General features: G+C 38.3%; 1 protein-coding gene across 2 annotated transcripts; it reads right to left on the bottom strand.

Moving 5' to 3' along the window:
• Window positions 1-1,255: 1,255 nt before the first annotated feature.
• Window positions 1,256-12,422, bottom strand: ro60 (Ro60, Y RNA binding protein). 2 transcript variants are annotated; one of them, XM_061242506.1, is made up of 9 exons: window positions 12,254-12,422; window positions 10,559-11,168; window positions 9,574-9,794; window positions 9,338-9,484; window positions 8,771-8,908; window positions 6,821-6,937; window positions 6,302-6,418; window positions 5,882-6,028; window positions 1,256-5,052 (listed from the first exon to the last, which is right to left on the bottom strand). In XM_061242506.1, exons 2-9 carry the CDS (start codon window positions 11,148-11,150, stop codon window positions 4,900-4,902), a joined length of 1,632 nt encoding a protein of 543 aa, XP_061098490.1. In that variant the 5' UTR covers window positions 11,151-11,168; window positions 12,254-12,422; the 3' UTR covers window positions 1,256-4,899. The 2 variants fall into 2 exon arrangements, with proteins under 2 accessions (XP_061098490.1, XP_061098491.1); XM_061242507.1 differs by lacking the exon at window positions 12,254-12,422 and adding an exon at window positions 11,597-11,724.
• Window positions 12,423-20,219: the final 7,797 nt, after the last annotated feature.

Genomic DNA, 20,219 nt, shown 5'->3' with positions numbered 1-20,219 from the left:
ATGATGAGGTAGGTGGCACGTGTCAAACGTGTCCACGTGAATGCCCGGACCCAGGGTTTCCGAACAGAACATTGCCCAGAGCATAACATTTCCTCCTTGTCTTCTTCCCACAGTGCATCCTGCAACCAGCCATCTCTTCCCAAGATAAACAGTAAGCATGTACCCAGCCGCCCAGATGACAAGAAAACGGGACTCATCGGACGAGACAACCTTTTTCCATTGCTCCGAGGTCCAGTTCCGATTCTCATGTGGCCATTGTAGGTCTTTTCAATGGTGGACATGGGTTAGCATGGGTCAGTCTGCAGCTAAGGGTTTTCGGTTTTTCATTTGCTTATGGTCCCAGTGCATAGGACTTGTTTAATGAAGGCTTTTTCCTGAGTAGTCATTTTAATACAAGATAATTATAAATAAAAAGTAGAATACCATTCAAAAACATGTTCGGTATGATTTATTTATCTGCCCTCTTCCAATTAATTAGCTGTTATTATATAGTTTATGTAAAGCGCTCAAAAGTCACTTCTGGCTTTACCACAGGTTTCACACATTCAGGAGGAAATCTAATGTGATTAAAAAAAGCAGGCAATTTCCCAACTACGGTGCCAGAACAAGTTAAGGTTTTCATTGCCGTGACAGAGGAACATATTCCCATAACCAGAGGAAACAAAAGGCCATTTTTCTTTAATACATAACTTCTTACCATCAATGATGGACAAAACCACCTTCATGGGCAAGCTCTTTTATCTTTTGGACTAGTTTCCTGTTTGCGGGTGTGCTAATAAAATGTTTACACAAAAGTTTACACAAGTTTACACAAAACACATTTTATTAGTAGGCTTCAATAAATATGGCTGTCGAGCGCATTGGTTGCTTATTCAGTGTTAATTCATGTTGTTTTGAGCTCTGCTGAGGCCAGTCTCCCATTTTTATGCCTTAGCGGGCCTTTGTTTTTTCTGTGTTAATGTATGCGTTTTAATTCCTGCTGTCATTTAGTTAGTAAATGGATGGAGGGTGAACATTAGCAGATGTTAGCAAAACAGTACACCGATTTACAAATCGATTCCAGATTTATTAGTTTTGGGACATAATTTCCAAGGAATAAAACTCCTTTGTTTTTACTAGTGTCAACATAATGAACTGTTTCAGCACATACTGTAGTTTAAAAAAGATATAGCTAGCAAGCTACATGATGAATCCATAACAATTTAGACAGGAAATAACATCTTGTATTTTGGTTTGGTCTCTGAATCACAATGTCTTGCACAGGAAAGCCTTTAATGATGTGTACTTTTTTACACTTTACTCAGGTTTTAGAACATAAATAAGACAAAGGACTTAGCCTATTACTTTAAAAATGATAGCTACATGGTAGTCAAGCAAAACTGAACAATCAAAGGGGTAGCTAGCTACCTATTATAACTCATCCCTCAGAGAAATTAATTAGCCCCATGTTATATCAAGCTATGACAAGAAATGGTATCAGGAAGAAATATGGGAATATGAATGTGTAAAAAAAAAAGAAAAAAAAAAGCAGAAGCAATAGCGACCATTATATCATCATGCACACAGCAACTTTGCAGTACAGAACAAGTCACACACAAAACTGCTATTTCAAAAGTGTTGGGACAAATATTTCACAATTACTGTAATCCCAACACAATCACCAATATGGCACTATGGAGGTAAGAAACCTGAAAAAAAGACAATTTGCCTGGTGAACATTCACGAGCTAGCTAGCTAGCTAAACTAGAAAGCTTGCAAGTTTGTTATATATTAGGAAGATCAAATGAGACCAATGAAGTAAGGAAGCTTAAGGCTGAGAACAGGATTGAGTAGGAGGTAGTACTGCTTTCCTAAAACAGAGGTTCTATAGTCAGGAAAACCTTCACACATTCAATTCAGTTTTTCAATATTTTTAGATTGGTTCAACTTGAATTTGAAAAAATGTCACATTGTGTCAGATAAAATTAAATGCTTTTTAATGTACATCTACTCGGTGCAAGTGTCCAGATACGTTTCTGAGGCTGATTTGAATTAGCAATGGTATTCTGCCTACACTGACTGCTAAACTGTTACAGCACAGACATAAAGAGTATAGATCTACATAATGTTTTAGAAACATACATAATAAAGTAACCCTTTTTTTCATATCAGGTTCACAACATGCATTCTTTTCTACAGGATACTACCCACTATGCAAACAAATTTGAAATACCAATGCCTCAGATTGAGAAAGTTACTTGTCCATCAACTTCAGTTCATTTTTTCTAATGGTCTAATGGCCTATGAAAAAGGCATGACTACAAGGTCACTGGAGAGCTGGACCATCTGTGAAATGAAAGACCCTGTACTGCATGCTTGTTAGGAACAACTGCAAAATAAAACAAAAAATCATAAATTGACAACAGATTAGATGGGATCCGTAAATCACAGTTAAATGGTCAGACAATTAGTATTTTCTTCTTAGGGGTCAGTTTAATCAAGTAGGAACAGTTAACAAAGATTTGGTTGGTTTTGACAAAAGAGGTAATGTTACATTGAGTTACTAGTCTGAAGTCATTGAATGAACTTCAGCTATCGTCCAATGACTGAATTGACCCCTCAGCGTAAAGTATTACTATTTGTCTTGTTTATTTATCCATATGTATAAGTATAAAGCATTTCAATTTAAAATACAGTTCTAAAGTGATACAGAAACTTTACAAAGGTACATTCAGTTGTATCCGTTACATCTAAAAAGTAGTGAAATACTACTGGTGCATTAGTTTAAATTAATCTTTGCATAACTAACATTCTTAAATGTCCTTTTAAGTGTTTTTACTGTCTTAAATTTAATACAGTATGTTCCACACTTCCTAGCAGCCTTAATTTGACCAGACAATTAAAGAGCTGGACTGGAACATTAGACGCACAATACAGTGATAGAAAACACTATTGGTAATGCATAGCAAACATTACACTGTTCAGCATAAATGGATGGGCATAAACAGAACATAGAACACAGAATACGGTAATAGCAAAAGGACTTTATCTTCCAAATGTGTTGCTACTGTTCTACTGCTACTGGTGTAAAATGATTTCTGATAAAATGGAATAAAAAACAAAAACCATAATCACCTGACCTATTAAGCAATAATAGTAATGTTAATATGAGTAATATGTGCTCTCATCTAGGCCCTAAAATAAGTACCCCTCTCAATTGGTCTGACCTAAGGGTATGACCAAGTAGAATGAAAGTTTCAATAAAGAGCAACACAAAACACCAGTCTATAGTGATCTCTTAATTCCTATATAGACATCAACATCATCATTTGCTGGAGTTTTAGCTCTGTTTTGTAGCACATTGGACTTGAAATGAAACCATGAGTACAACATCCAAGGGTATGAGGGCATTTACATCCATATCGGGTGAACAGGTTAAGAATTACTGCCCTTCTACATAGCCCCCAAATTTTAGGAAAAGTAATTGGTTAAATTAACAATCTGAAATTAAGTCAGCATATTAGACAATATAGTCTGCACAACTGTTTCTTGGACAAACAAAAAACCAACAACATGTCTAGAGTTGATTCTAGGTGTAGAATTTGCATTTGGAGTATGTCGCCATTGTGTCAACATGAGGACCACTGTCGATGCCAGTCAAGCAGGCCAATATGAGGCTGAAAATCGATTAGAGACATAACCAAAAACATTGGGTGTGAAAAAATGGATGCATAGTGATGTTACAAATGTGACCAAGGCTGGATATAACGAATTATACATAAATTGAGCCAATCCTGAATCCAAATGAACATGCTTTTCACTTGCAGAAAGCAAAAATCCCCCTCAAAGACGGCCTTGCCAGCCACCAGGAAAGAATCTGTGTGTCTATGGGTCCCGAACTTAAGCCAGTTATCAAGCGCAGTCACGTACTGAACATGACGAACGTTCTGTCCGATGTTCATTTTACTAATTACCTTTGCTCCTCTAAAACGGAGGGGACTATGTGAAGAGAAAAAGAAAAAAAAAAGGCCTGTAATTCTCATACGGATGATCCAATATGGATGTAAATACGGAAATGAAAGAATGGTTTAATTTCATATGCGATGTGCTGGAAACAGAGCAAAAAATAACAAAAAACTGTGTCACTGTCCAAATACTTATGGATTGCACCATATATATATAAAAAAAACTACAGAATTGTTTTGCTTATGGCATAAGGATTTCGGCACACAAACCTTCATCGATAAAGTGTTAATCTTTAGCAGAACGCAACATTTTAGCTAAAATAATTGCTTATTACATTACTGTTATTTTGCTGGTGCTTTTATCCGAAGTAACTTACAGTTGATTAGACTAAGTAGGGGACACAATCCCACCTGGAGCATTATGGGCCTTGCTGAAGGGTTCCAACAGTCGTGCGGATGTTAATTTTGGCTACACCGGGGCTTGAACCACCAACCTTCCCAGTCCCAGCCCCACCACTAGGCTACTGACTGCTTGAGACAACAAAACCAGACCTCACTCCTTTGCCATTGAATCAACATTCGGAAAGAAAAACCATTTGGCCGCAATGGAAAAATTACATTTTGATGTAATTTAATGCTGACCCCAACCGACCCCCACACTCACATTTCATTACATGAACTTCTTACACTTAAATACAGATATATCCAGCCTGCTGGACCTTTAAAAAGCATTGAAAACAAAAGTGTTTCTCCTTCTTCAGTGACTGAAGTAAGTCCTTGACAGATGGTCCACTTTGCAATTTCTTGTTTTGTTTAGTGTTACAGTTTACAGTGTTTTTGTTGTCGTTTGCTTTTCTGGGCACCGTCCTTTACAAAATTCAGCCGCCATACAGATCCAATGGCATGTCTGTTTTTTTACTTTTGAAACGTTATTTTCAAACTCCTTTAATTTTTCTCAAATGAGATCCAGAACAAAGTTGTTAAGGACTTCCAAAGCTCCAGAGTCAAAACCACACACCTCCAGCATGCCTCGGTCATCTGGGTCAGCAACCCCGAGGCTGTTCGAAGTGAGCCCGCACACTATCAACTTTGAGAACACTCCCAGTTTCTGCAAATAAAAGTAAATAAATGACATTAAAAAATAATTTAATTGACTTTCATTTATTGTTCCTGAAAAAATTATATGTTCTTGATCGCCGAAATACACTCAGTGATCACTACATTAGGTAGACCTAATGTAATGCAAATATGGAATCAGCCAATCATGTGGCAGCAACTAAATGCATAAAAGCATGCAGACGTGGTCAAGAGGTTCAGCTGTTTTTCAGACCAAATGTCAGAATGGGGAAGAAATGTGATCTAAATTACATTGTGAAATTATTGTTGGTGCCAGGGTGAGTATCTCAGAAACTGTTGATCTCCTGGGATTTTCACACACAGAGAATGGTGCGAAAACATCCAGTGAGCAGCATTTCTGCGGGAATGAGTTGTTCATGAGAGAGGTCAGAGGAGAAGGGCCAGACTGGTCAAAGCTGAGAGGAAGGTGACAGTGACTCAAATAACCACACATTACAACAGTGGTATGCAGAAGAGCATCTCTGAACACACAACACATCAAACCTCTAAGTGGATAGGCTACAGCAGCAGAAGTCTAATAAATACCTAATAAAGTGCTCACTGAGTGTATATGAACACAGATTCAAATCTATAAATGCAGAATAGAATTATAAAACTACAAGTGCAATCAAATTCTACATTCATCTAAAGTAGTGAGTAATTAAATTAAACAGCTAAAAGAAAAAAAGAAGAAGCTTTTGATCAGGTTTTGGGTTCCCTGAAAAACACTCAGAGCCGAAACATTAGAAACGACTATTAAAAAAATAATAATAATAATAATATTATATATATATATATATATATATATCCCCACTACGCACTTGTCTGTGCATCTGCAAGGCCTCTACTGGGTGGATCTTCCCGAACCAGGTGTCGTTGTTGGTGAGAATGATAAACACGTCTGCTGCCTTCCCCGTTTCTGTTGCCCACAGGACTGGAAGGGCACAGTCTGTGCTAAGACTGGGAATCTGAGAAGAGATAAACACAAACTGCTAAGAGGCCTTTCAGTACCAAACCCTCAATACCCAACCATTTTATCAAGAAAACTATTATCCCAGCTTTTCCCCCACCAATTTGGGATGATGCCCAATCGTAAGTCAGTGCTCATTATTGGATTTGTGAAAGCAGAGTGAAAGACCAGCACACTATTTGTCCACAACTTACAGTAATCTGCCCTTTGACTGTATTTAAAACAAACAAATCTAAATAAAATTTGAAATTCTTTCGATGTACACTCTCACCTTGACCAATTCCTCTGTTACTTCTGTGAGAGACATGTGGGCAGTGACTGGACAGGGAGAGACAGCTCCTTCAGAAAAGACAAGGATCTGGGAATCCACCTCTGTCCGTACAACAACCTTCAACAAATGATTTAAAATGCAAATTAGATGCACATTGCCCTGGCAGAGCAAATCACGCTCAATCTCCTTCTTATTTACACAGACTGGAAATGTTTTGAAAACCTAAGAGAACTGGCTATATCTGATGGCATTAAGTATTATGTGATGTAATACATACTTTATTTGATTGAAAACAGGTTAAGACCAATAATCAGTCGAAGTCTGTCAATTTTCATCTCTGCAGCTGCCACTGACTGCCGTAGGCTCCTTGAGAAGTCACTTCGTTATTTTTATATTTTGGGGGAATAATCTCTGATTCGGCTTGCTGGTGATTATCCATAATTCATGTGGCAAAAGTAATTTGAGGGAACTTGGCCTTGAAAACGGACACATTTCTGTCACGGACACATTTTGGCCTACCATGCTCATAGCTGCAGCTGTGGTGACCGCATCGACGGGACTCCCCAGTCCTGTAGCATTCATCGGTGCGCTGACATCCACGCCCACTACAAACCGCTTCCCGGTGGCTTCAACATTCTGAGGTTAAAAGGGGGTTTGATATCAAATGTTGGCAAACATTCAACAGTGTTAAATGAGATGCTGTGTAGATACAAGAGCCGTCTTTAAGCCTGGCAAAATGTATACACAAAATCCTGGCAAGGAGAAGTAATTTTCACAGGACTTGTTAATTAGCAGGTTGCCTTGCACTAAGTTCTTAGGTGATGTCTCCAGGCCCAGTCTAATTAGGATTCCAAGCTAATGTTTTCAGTGGAAATTTTTTTTTTTTTTTTTTTTTTTTCTATAAAAATAACTGTCAATCATAAAACATTCCTAAAGTAGTGGCTCTCAAACCGGATCCAGGCATTTGATGTCTTCCGCCTAAAGCAAAACTGTTACAACTAATGAAGGGCTCAATTACTTGTATGAGGTGTGCTTGTGGTGGGACACATCGATCGCCTGGATCCAGCTGGGAGTACACGAGGAGAGGTTTGAGAACCACTGTCCTAGAATAACCATATTTGGCAGGTGGGCTGCTATGGCCCCCACTACTCCGGAAAGGTATCACACATGGCCAGATGGTGGTGCTATGATGCAACCATTTACATTTTGGTCCATGACCAACTGCCAGCCTCCATCCTTCCACCACTGCCAGCCTCCAGCCTGCTTCATTGTGTCATCATATGTATGCAAGTATGGCTGGTCCATCTAGTTTACAGATGGACGGGAAAAAGCTAAAATGCTTTCTAATGTTAGCTTCACTGACATTTCACATTGCTGCTTTTGGGTACACCTGAGCAACTATTATGAATAAACTGTGAAAGCACACGGAATGGCAAATGCACTGAAATACTCATTCTGTGTGTTTCATAATAGGCTTTATTTTGAAAAATATTACAGGAAGGGGAAGATTGGACAAATAGTGTAGTGAATTAATAGACTTGATAACCTTGCAAAACTTCCCTGCAATGGCAAGCTACGACCCATGGCAAATATTCATTTATATCCTTTTGCACTTAAATTGTATTGCATTTCTAGTAACATTATGAATGCATTACAGTAAGTGAACAACAGATAAATGAATCTATAGCAGACATTTAATACTTTTAATATAATAAATTAATAATTATTATTTTTCAGCTGTCAGCACCCTCTGGGTTAGATGGTTATTTCTGTCCCCATCAATCTCTACAATACATAAACATATGCTATGATTAGTTACCGTGTTTATATAACTCTTATGTAAGATTTACCAATATTCACAAAAGTCCCATTTATTTATCAATTGCGTAGAAAAACAGAACTAGCACAGATGAAACACAGAACTTACTGGCCCACAACAGTAACTAGGTATGCAAACATATTGCAGCTAGCTCACATGTAGCCAGGTAGATATGGCCACAAACTCATTCAGAATCCCAGAGGGAGAGGTAACTTAGCCTAGCTACACAGCTTAGGAAGCAGACTCCTTTTAAACTTTTACACAAAATTTTGTTTTTTTGCAAATGCTGTTGATAAAATCATGAGCTCCCTTACTTCAAATGATTCACCGGGTTTCCAGCGTGTAGCACTTTGAAGAGTCTCATTGTTCATGATTCACACATAACCAATCACAGAGCGCCAATGTTGCGCATGCTCAGTAGAGCGTCCTTTGCAGCGATGAGATCCAGACACTACCTTTGCCATTGGGACTACCCATGTCTGCCATCTTGATTTACTGCCATTTTTTGATTTTTTATTATTGACCCCATTTGCATCAATGTTGGTATCCAGTTTCAGGAGACTGAGAAACACAAATGTTATCGGCACATGAAAGTTTCCATTATTAGTACAACAGCAAACAGACCAGTTAGGCCAGGGGGTGATACTCACAAGAAAACATTTGTAAAAGGCTTTGTCCAGAGCTTGGATAATGCCTTCGTCTGGTTCCCACTTTAATTTTCCTCTATTCCCATGACCTTTCTTGTAGGCTTGTGAAGCCACCAGGATGTGGAAGGGGTGAATTTTAGCCTGGAGTTGTGAAAGACAAAACAATCAGTTACATTTCACATTACCGGCATTTGAAATTTATGCTATATCTTGTTTGCATAACTTATAATTTGATATTCTAAGGCACACACTTTGTATTTGACATACTATGGAGCAATGAATGAAAATGGTAAACAAAACTAGGATGCTAAAAATATAATTTGAGGCCAAGTTGTTTTATGATATTATATAATCATTGATATGATATCTAACAATATCTCAACAACATTCACACATATGTGACCGTGTTGCAGTGAAGAACATTTAGCTATTAAGGGAACTTTAGAAACATGAAGACAAACAATCTGCAATGGTAGTATCCGTCTCAGCATGAAAACACGACCAGCACTGAAAATCTCTGTATCAGCACACAACAAATCAACGACTACCGTCAGTGGACAAATACCATACCTTCTTCAGCATGGAGTCATTCTGCAGCCTCTCGCAAAGAGCAGCAATGTCCGAACTTCCAGGTTCGAGGACCTTGTCACCAGTCATTTTACCCAAGTTCCGTAGCACTTCAGCCACAGGCATCTCTTTCAGCAAAGCCTTCCAAACCTAATGAAACATAACAAGAACTAACTACATCTGCATGACTGGATAACTGCATCTCCTTTCATTATAGTACATTTCATTATACTGCCAACCTCTTTGGACTTCAGGTGGTTGGTCAGCAACTGTTCTCTCTCCAGCCTGTGCTCCTCTATAAGGTGGATAATTTCCAACTCATCCTCAGAGTGTTTTGCTTTCTCCACTGCCTCCAAGTACTGGAGAACGTTGGTGGTTTCCTCCACATTCTCCTTATCGCCATAGGACTTCTGAACCTCCTTCCACCCTTTTGTTACATACTTACTGATCACTGCAATAGCTGGAAAACAAAGCCATCGGTTAGTTAAAAGGAAACCTGGCCATATTTATTCATGCTTAATGTTTGTTTATGCTTACAGTAGTCTGCAAAAATGTGGGCACTTTATAATTTATAAAGAGTAAAAAAATAAAAGAAAAATCAATCTTGTTTTAAATTTAGCATGTTTAACTCTATACCATTTAGAGCTCAGGCTTGCTTTCACATACAGTAACAGACATTTAAACCAGGGGTTCCCAAATGTTTGCACCCCACTGTAAAGAACTCTGCTTAGGTTTCTAGAAAATTAGGGAAAAAAAGCGGAATCTGCTGAATAATGATGCTATTATGACGATAATGTTCCTGCAAAGCATCCACAATTATGAAAATATTCCAAGACTATGGCTGTATACTATCAGACGTGAGAGAACACTAAATAAACATTTGAGACACTACATTGGGCAAGGAACAAATAATTGCAAATAAACAAATGAACAAACAAATAAGCTTGATACCGACAGTAATGAGTTCAATGATTTGTTTGAAAACAGAAAGTAGTTTAATGGAATTTGCTGGACCTGCTTATTCCTTCCTGGGCATCAATATCCAAAGCAAAGCCTATTTTAATAAACTGGATTCTACTTGCCCACAGACCTTTGTGGATGCAAATAATGAACACACATCCCTTTAGCAGGAGTAATGAAAACTGACCATTGAAATGCATCACATCTTATTCATCATTAATAAAATAAAATAAAAAAATAATAAAAAACAAAGCTTAATTTTACCTTCATTTGCAGGCTTCATGTGAGACAGCCTCAGCAGGTCCTGGTGCGACCAGCCCGTCCTTTGCTTATACTTGGTAACAGCCAGCGCCAAACTCATTGCGTCTTTCTCGTTATACCAGTCCGCAACCGCTTTTCGCAATGCTCGCCCCCATATGCCACATTTCATGCCTTCCTTCAGGTCTTTCTTGAACTGGACGAAGGTGAACAGGTGCGTTGGAAGGCGGCAGATGTCTTTCAAGGCCTTGAAGGCAGCCTGCTTGGTTTTAACATCACAGTGCTGAGAACAGACCGCAAGGGCAAAGAGAGCAGGGTTTGTCTTCGATGCTGGGCAGTCAAGGCTGAATTTCTTTATTTCTTGAACCACTTCACAGCCTCTGCCCTCTTCTATTAGTCGTATCAGCACTGTTGCATTCTCCATGCCAAGCCGGTGCTCCTTTATACTGTATGTACCTGCTTCCGATCCGAAGCACAGAAAACGACGCAGTCGGGTCATGTCAGTTACTTCCCAGCTGTATCCACCTGCAGGATTTTGTGCCTGTTGTTCAGCATTGAACAATTGCGCCTGTGTCTCTGTGCATCCTGCAGTCTCCATTTCTGAGAGTTTATTTTTCTAATGGGGGGAGCACATAAAAAAACAAAACACTTCATATTATGAAAAGCATTCATAAATCAATGAAATCAACCTCAGATAATTGCGTACCCTAATACATTCTATTCCATATGTAAACTAAATAGTCATATAATTACATTCATTTGATACTGACTGGATATTCCATTACATAAAATGGGTGAATACAAAAATATAATTATTTAGCAACAAAATTATATGATTGAACGTCAGTATTAGTATCACATCCCTCATCCCTCATACTGTGTGCCTGCTTCGCCATAACAGAGCGTGAGAACATAGCCCTCCTTGGTGTCTGGAGAGACACCCTAGTCCAACCCGTCCAAGAAAGTTTTCATCCGTCTGGTGACTTCAATGCAAAGAGCAATCTGTTAGCTAAGAGCACTGTAAATCTAAACTTGAAAACTCACCAGATTAGGTCGTTATGATGGCTACTAACTAGACACATCAGATTCGGTGGTTACTGTAGGTGCTGACATATGTTAGCAAATTGCAAGTAAGCTTGCGTGTCCCAGTAAAGTTATGGCAACTGGCCATCTAGTTAGCAGGTGTAATTAATCGTTTCTGACAATGCCAAGCATCATATCGAGATAGTTATCTAATCTAGCAAATAAATTCCCGCGGTTCATTTGAAACATGACAATTGTATTGGCTGCAGAGAGCGACAATGTGGATATGCAGCTGCCAGTGCTAACGACCGGCAGTTAGCTATTTTGAAAGAGAAATTTAAGTTACAGCTAATTTGGTTGCTAACTGGCCATGCACATCCAATGATGATAAGACCAAGGGATGCTTTGGAAACGACACCACTAAGCATCCGCCTTTCGTGATTGCTTGCAAGTGAACGGACACTATTTTCAGTATAGGGTCACAGAGACCTTAGATAAATAGCTAGCTGTGATGCTAACTGGAGATTACACTGATTATGCTGACCCAGTGAGCAACCAAGGCACTGATTAAAGCTCAGCTATTGATGATTATGTTGGCAGAACATCTCGTATCATAATATAACCGGCGATGGCGACAGAATATAACGCTACTTTTCCTCACTTAAAACAGCATCTTACCTCCAACTCGCAACGGAATTCGTTATTAACTCGTTTTCCTCCAAGAACAATATAGCTATTGCTAGCTAGCTATATATTTAGCTAGCAATTTTCCAAACATAGGGGCCTCCGCGGAATGGACTAAACCGTGACAACAAGCAGCCGCAGTGGTTGCTGGGAGTGGATAGTGCAGCTGTTGTTCTCAGAATGCATGATGTTTGAGTAGCCTACCATTTATGACACATTCCTGTGGTCTGAAAGACAGAACATCGTCGGACGAAGAGCTCTTGTTATCGTACAGGCAACTGCCCAGTACACTTATTGTGTGTGTCTAACAATAAGAAAGCATGTGTTCCGATAGTGATATTTGTCTCCACCACTGCGATTTCATATGTTTATGTGCTTGAGTTCTAATGGAGAGAATCCCAGTCTCAAGCTCCACCCTGCAAAAGAATTTGAGAAACAAATAAAGCAACTGGTAAAAAAATAATAGTGCCACCATAATTTTAAATTTATGTTAGCAGCACCCCCTAGTCAAAACACCTTCCCGCACCTATATTTGTTTGCAAACCAGGTGGTGAAATTGATTAAAACATCTGTTGCCTAGTTTCTGGCACACAGGACAAGGAGGGCACAGTTGGTGTTAAGGCTGGGAATATGAGGGGAAAACACACTATCTGTACAGTAAACCAGCATCATTAGACCATAGAATTTCATCCAGGCAGAACATTTTTATTTTAATTACATTAAGAAATACAATTACAGAAAGTGCATATATAAATTCCTAAATGACATGACTAATTTTACATTGAAAATAAAAAAAATTATATTAAGGAAAGTCTAGCTAGAATGTCCAAACATTAATTACATAGAACCTGAACCCATGGCAAGATCTCAAACAGATGATTCAGGCCAAATCATTTATTAAGGAAACAAACTGCCAGATCGCTGCTTTGTGCATGATTTATTAAAAAATCATATAGACATGTACAGAACATGTATCAGCAGTGTGGAAGATGCCCAGCATCAGCTGTTAGCTCCAGCATGTAGCTGTGGGAAATATATCACTGTTGGGCAGGAGCTCTCTGGTCACAATATTTATGGATAACAACCTCTGGGAGGTAAGCACTTATGTCTGACTATATACTTACTCTTGGACTGTGAAGTTTTCTGTATGTGCACAACCAATAACACACATGTCATGTTTCACTGACATGATTAATGAAATCAATGACTTGTCTTAGGTTATGCATCTTCACTCAAGTCAGTGTGGGAGAAACTGGAAAAATATTCTGTAATCCATAAATGGTGATACAGATTTTTTCACAAATAGTTGTGAAAGGGATTGCTCAGGCTATATTACGTAATTACGTAAATAAATATAAGTTTATTTCGGTAATTCAATTGGTGGGTGTATCAGCATTTACTCAGCTAATTTCCACATCAATTGCCCCAGAGGTATTGGTGTTGGGCCCAATTTTAGGTCCAATATCATGTGCAGCCTAAACTTCTGAAATCAATGTACTACATGAAGCTAGATGATTTATATCACTGTGAAATTGAGCCCTGCAGCCAGATGACAGCTGAAACTGAAGGAGTTTGAATGAGCCACATTGAGGTTATGTGCAAGCCACTGGAGAAGGATAAAATTAGGGTTAGAATTGAGAGTTCATGAGAGAATGTGTGAGTTATGAAATATGTGATGGGTTATACTAACATATGTAAGAGTATATGAATGTGATAATTCACCTCCACAAATAATGCTTGCATCAGAACTCTCACCAGTGATTATAGTTTGTTTCCATTTATTCAAAAATTAGGAATTTTGGATGATAACCAGAAATCAATGACACAATCCACAACAAATGATTTAACTATTGTGTGGATGTTTCCAAGAAGAATATATTTTTCTTTTTAGAATGCTATAGATTCTAAAATATGAAGTTTAAACTAAGCAGGCATATAATCTTATAATCTTTCAAAATAACTTTTGTTTTGTGAGGTTCCCTATTTTCTTTGTTTCCTCTTATATAAAAAAGCATGCACACATGCACGTACACACACACACACACACACACACACACACACACACACACACACACACACACACACTCACAAACACACACACACAAATTTGGCCCAAATGTCTTTAACAGTTTCATTGATCCAGGCAAAATTTTATTTTCATTCTCACTATTCCTGACAATGGGATCATGGTTATTTTTATCATGGTTTATTCTTTGCAAAATGTTACATTCAGAATATTTATTGTGTCAATACGTATTCATATCCAGATTGCAAAAGCAGGAATTATAACAGTAACCACTTTATTATGTTGACCTGTATATCAACTTGTTAATTAGTTGCTGCCAATTTGCTACCAATAATGTTGCAGCAACTCAGTGCATAACAGAATGGTCAAGAGGTTCAGCTGTTGTTCATAGCAAACATCAGAATGGGGAGGAATTATGATGAAGTGACTTTGACCATGGAATAGAGAGCCTGGTCTCAAACTAAATCGAATACAGGTGACCGAATGTTCTGACCACTGAAATCGGCCTCTGTGTTCTGAAATCTGAACATCCGCCCCTAGTTTAAGTTAACAGTAAGTTCTAATTTCCCAACCGAATCCACGGCACTCCGACACGTGTGCCCATCAATTGTGTCTCAATTGGTATTGTTAATGTCATTAATCGTAACCCCAACTTTTGTTGCTACATAATTTTTGCTGTTTACCCACGGATTGTGTGTAAATACATCTATTATATATTTAATATATCTGTTCATATTTTATATCTATTATGTTTCTCCTTGGAATTGTATGTCATCGTGGGGTGGGGCTTATCCAGGATTCTGAATATGTGAACCGATTTCCAGGGCATGAAATTTGGTGCGAGATCATGCTGGGAATGGAATGGGTCGGGGCAGCCTGTAGCGTTGTGGTTAAGGTAAATGACTGGGACACACAAAGTCGGTGGTTCTAATCCCGGTATAGCCACAATAAGATCCACACAGCCTTCGAGCCCTTGAGCAAGGCCCTTAACCCTGCATTGCTCCAGGGGAGGATTGTCTCCTGCTTAGTCTAATCAACTGTACGTCGCTCTGGATAAGAGCATCTGCCAAATGCCAATAATAATAATAATAACAACAATAATAATAATAATAATGGGTGGTTTGAGTATTTCAGAAACTGCTGATCCCCTGGGATTTCCACACACAACATGCAGAGTTTACAGAGAATGGTGTGAATAAAAGAAACAAAAACATTCAGTGAGCAGCAGTTCTGTGGGTGTGAAGGCCTTCTTAATGAGAGAGCTCAGAGAAGAATGGCCAGACTGGTTCAAGCTGACAGGAAGGTGACAGTAACTCAAATAAGCATGTGTTGCAAAAGTGGTCTGCTCCCAGTTTTCTTAGAGGATTGGTTTATAATATCTGACTTGCAAATAATGTACCTTAAATATAAAATGTACATTTTTGGAGGAGAAACCATTCAGGTTATCTCCACAATCTTAACAGGCTTGTCTGATATTTAAACAACAATTTTGAATACATTAATTAGATCAGTAAATCAAAGTCTTTACAACAGAGATTCATGCTATTTTTTTTACAACTGTGGCCTGATGCAATACAAATATGAAGAAGAATGAAAACTGTGGAAAAAATCATTGAAAACAATGAATAAAATTTGTGCTTTAAACCATTTCACCACTAGAAGGCAGTCTTGATCAATAAAGTAATAAGAATTGGGTTAATCTACATTTAGACTTTGGTTGGCATTTTTCTTTTGCTTTCTTGCACTTTCTAAGAGAGAAATAAGATAGTTTTAAATCATATATTGTATTGTGTTTAAAACCACCTCACACATGGAGATTTGAAGTTGCTTTAAAGAAAAGCCTATATTTCTATCATGTAAGCACAAGGGCTACGGGAATATAATACACTGAAGTATAGGATTTGACAGCAGCCTACATGGCACAGCAACCATCTGTCTCTATCAGGTCATGTTGCTTGCCAAATAAAGCACTTACCACATATTGTTTTGAATGTCAATGTTTTTCCACAAATTATAAAATCAGTTTAAAAAAGCATTTAGATTAGAATTGTAAGCTAACCCTCCTGTTATGTTCAACTTTAAGGAACAGCAATAATGTTCCCGGGTCAAATTGACCCAGTGCATGTTTCACCATCTGAAAGTAGTTTAAGAATATTTTTTTCTCCCTAAACATTATCTTTAGCTCAATATCAATTAAATTAATATTTAGTGTAATCAAGTTTTTCACCTCTTACATGGTTTACTGATGAGAATTCATTAGTTTTCCATTAAACTGTGAATAATTTTTTTGGATTTTTAAAATCATGTAACTAATGGAAAAGGCTGGAATTTGGAGTTTGCGTACTCTGTGGGACCTACACGTGCCATGCCAAACAATAGATCTATTGAATAAGAAAAGCTTGGTAATAGTGACCAGGACTGCTAGAACAGATTCTTCCTCTTGTATGGGGGGGGGGGGGGGGGGAACTGTATTGTCACAATAATGCACAGGGTTTTAATACTTTTTCATTGGCTGAATGTCATAAAGTCATCGTCAGGTGGCATATGCAGTCAATGTAAGGACCACTACAGCTGAAGCATATGCACTCCTCCTGTGACACTGAGAGACCGTTTGAATCATCTTTGACCTACGCCAAACTGACAGGCTTAATATGCCCAATAATTTGACATAAAAGGTCAATAAAGTAGCACTGGAGGGCACTGATGATACAGAAAACAGCCAAAGGGGATGCACAAATGTCCGGTGGTTGCAGTACAGTCAGAAACCAGAGAAGCATACACACGCATGCATGCTCGCACAATTCTGTATGTAATCAGTGATCTAACAGGGTGATGACGCAGGACACACGAATAAGCAAAGTAGCCACACGTGAAACTGATGCAGTGATGATAATCTGCAGGGGATGGCTGTTCTTTGTCGACAAACCTTTTAGCTACCAGCGCACTTCTTAAACATGATTCAGGATGAGTAGCTGATATCTGTGGTTTTTAATGGCTGTGCGGTGCTGGCTTGCACGTCTGTGTTTTGCTGTCACTGCACCTGGTGTGACTCTGCTCCAGGCGGTAATTTCTCAAAAGGAAGTGTTTCCTTTGCATAGTCGATGACTTTTCAAAAACATGGGTTTGACAACAAAAGGCCCAAAAACTTTGAAAGAGAACAAGGCCTTCACAATAATCATCTCTGTATATTCATACTCCAAGATTTTACACAATGCCTGTATTATATGTTTAATTTGAATATTAATGTACAATATGCCTACGCATACAGGGAACTCTTTGTCTTTCACAAGCATTAATTACGGAAGCATAGCCCTATGCTTGAACATTAATAAAGAACTGTCTCTTCTGAAATTACCTTGAATGTGTACACCCCAATCTACATATTTCGTGGCCAAAATATTAACATGCTAGCAATTCTACACACCCAGGAGAGTTGGGTGTGGCAGCGTCAAAATGCAATGCTAAGGTGTGTAACTAAGTGTCATCTCATCTGTAATGTGGCGAAGAAATGCAGTTTGATGAATAACTAATTTGGGGATGTTCTCATGTATCCACTCTGAAAATCTTCACAGTGCTGACAATGGTCAATTGTCTTGTTGGCTGAATTAACTTACAGGTGATTTTAGCTAAAGGTGATTTACAAATAAAAGTAAATGTTCAGGACAAACAGAAATAGGTCTTTCACTGAGCCCAATCTGAAATTATTCCAAGTTTCAAGGAGGATGATATGATTTAATCTAATCTGAATGCCAACCAAGTGTGATGACTACAAGGAAATATATGTGAGCTCACAGGTGAGGAGGCATTGTTTACATTCTTTCCTACAGATTTTTCCCCATCGGAAAATGTTACCAGAATGGTAGCTGACGCAGGAGAGTGCTATTACTAATCCTTACTTTAAAATTTTTTTTTCTTTTTTTGTTTTACTTGCTATGCTCAACTCCATTTTGACAGATACAGTGTAGAGATTTGTACATTTTGACAGAGATCTGTTTAAACAATAGAGTTTTTAGGCAATAGCGCAATCCTTAGACAAGAGAAGCCATAACACTCAAATTCTATTTAAATAGTACATTTGTTCAATTGATACAATTTGAATGGGTAATACCTAAATTCAAAGGATTTTTATATTTAGCTTCTTCTTCCTGGTTGGAATGCTCAATTGTGTAGGCCTATGTATGTGTTGCTGCATATGCCACAGACAAGAATGCACCCTCCTCCAAAACACAATGCTGCCTTCTGCTTCTCCATAGGTTTTGAGAGGGTCAGTTTTTCACCTTATGTGGTTGCAGGGGGTCAGATTTTCACCTTATGGGGTTTCTGGCCACAGTCAATGTGTACTCTGGATGTACTGACTTGCCTCTTTCCCAGGGATGCACTCTTTTTGTGCATGGCGTTTTTTTTTTCCTGCAAGGTAATTAGTCTTTAGGATCTAGATTCCATGTACTGCATGCATTCCCTTAATTAGAACAGACCATAAACTACTGAGAATACTGATTGAAAAACCAACATAACAACACTATGTGACCTTCAGCGAGGGGTGCTTAATGAACCTTCTTTGGGCAATGAGAAATGCTAATTTAATGGAAAGAAAAGTCTCCTATGAATATACACCAGCTTGTTAGAGCAAATATCTAATCATCCAATCACGTGGTAGCAACTCAATGCATAGCAGCAAGTAAATAAACAAATAAACAAAAACTTGGAAAAGAGAGTGGAAAAGAGTTTTGCACCATACCAGTCATGTTATCAAGAATGACAAATATATGTCTGTCAAACTCAGAGAGGCTCTACAAGTTGCCCTAATTATAGAATAATAGTTACTCTGAATGATCTTCCAATTGCATAAGAGGGATAAACTATCCACGTGACAGTTAGCAAAGGTGGAGGTGCTCTTGCTGAATAAGGACCAGATGATCTCATAGTCAAATAGATATTTGTTATGTGCCCTTGCTGTGTCATTGCAGCTAAGGGATGAGCTTCAACTTGTCTAAAATATTCTCCACAGCCTGTCAACCTCAATGCAGGTACCCACATTGTTGAGGGGAAAATTTTGTAATGCACACCATGGTTCAATTATTTTCACTTTCTCATCTGACGGAAACCACAGAATGGTGTAGAGTGACAGTTGAGATGACATTAGAGTTTAGAATACAATGTCTGAGCTCCATTGGATGAATGCCACCTCATGGAATATGAACATTGTATAGCTTTATTCTATGAAATACAATATAACAATACAAAATGATCTTAGATAATTGACTAGACAAGAGTGGAAGATAACAGGCTGGAATTAATCTTTCATTTCAAAGCAACAGAATACATGGACATATGCATTGGACTGCTTCCATGTTTAGGCGTGGCTGCTAACACAGCTATTTTTTGATATTTTTTATTATTCACTCGACCAACTTTGACCTGCTGTGAATATCAAAAGGTGGTTGTCAAAACCAATCCCCTTCTGGATCAGTAGTTCACTGAATCTTTAAGCATTAAGGGGTCAATATCTGTCCAACACTGATCTACGAATTCAATAAATAGGTGTATTTATTTTATTCAAGAAATAGGTGGTTATTTGAAGTGTAAAATTTGTTAAAGGAACCCCATATGCAAACGGTTTGTAATATGTTGATTCATACATACATACATATTTTTTAGACTTATTGAGTCTTCTGTTGCTGTAGCCTATCCACTTAAGAGGTTTGGCCCTTTCTGTGTTCAGTGACACTCTTCTGCATACCACTGTTGTATGCATGGTTATTTGCGTTACTGTCACCTTCCTGTCAGCTTCGACAAGTTTGGCCAGTCTCCTCTGACCTGCCTCATGAACAACGCGTTTCCGCCCACAGAACTGCTGCTCACTGGATGTTTTTTTGTAAACTCTAGAGACTGTTGTGCATGAAAATCCCAGGAGATGAGCAGTTACCAAAATAC

The sequence above is a fragment of the Conger conger genome, chromosome 5, assembly GCF_963514075.1.
Source record: "Conger conger chromosome 5, fConCon1.1, whole genome shotgun sequence".
Lineage (NCBI taxonomy): Eukaryota > Metazoa > Chordata > Actinopteri > Anguilliformes > Congridae > Conger > Conger conger.
The sequence above is the reverse complement of the archived record's forward strand: the minus strand, read 5'-3'. Positions and strand labels throughout refer to the sequence as shown.

Excerpts from the sequence above, each read along its gene's own strand:
- ro60 (XM_061242506.1), bottom strand. The coding sequence starts at position 11,150 with ATGGAGACTGCAGGATGCACAGAGACACAGGCGCAATTGTTCAATGCT. Across the intron at positions 6,419-6,820 it reads CAGCTGCAGCTATGAGCATG|GTTGTTGTACGGACAGAGGT; the intron begins GTAGGCCAAAAT and ends CATTTGTTGAAG. Across the intron at positions 6,029-6,301 it reads TAACAGAGGAATTGGTCAAG|ATTCCCAGTCTTAGCACAGA; the intron begins GTGAGAGTGTAC and ends ATCTCTTCTCAG.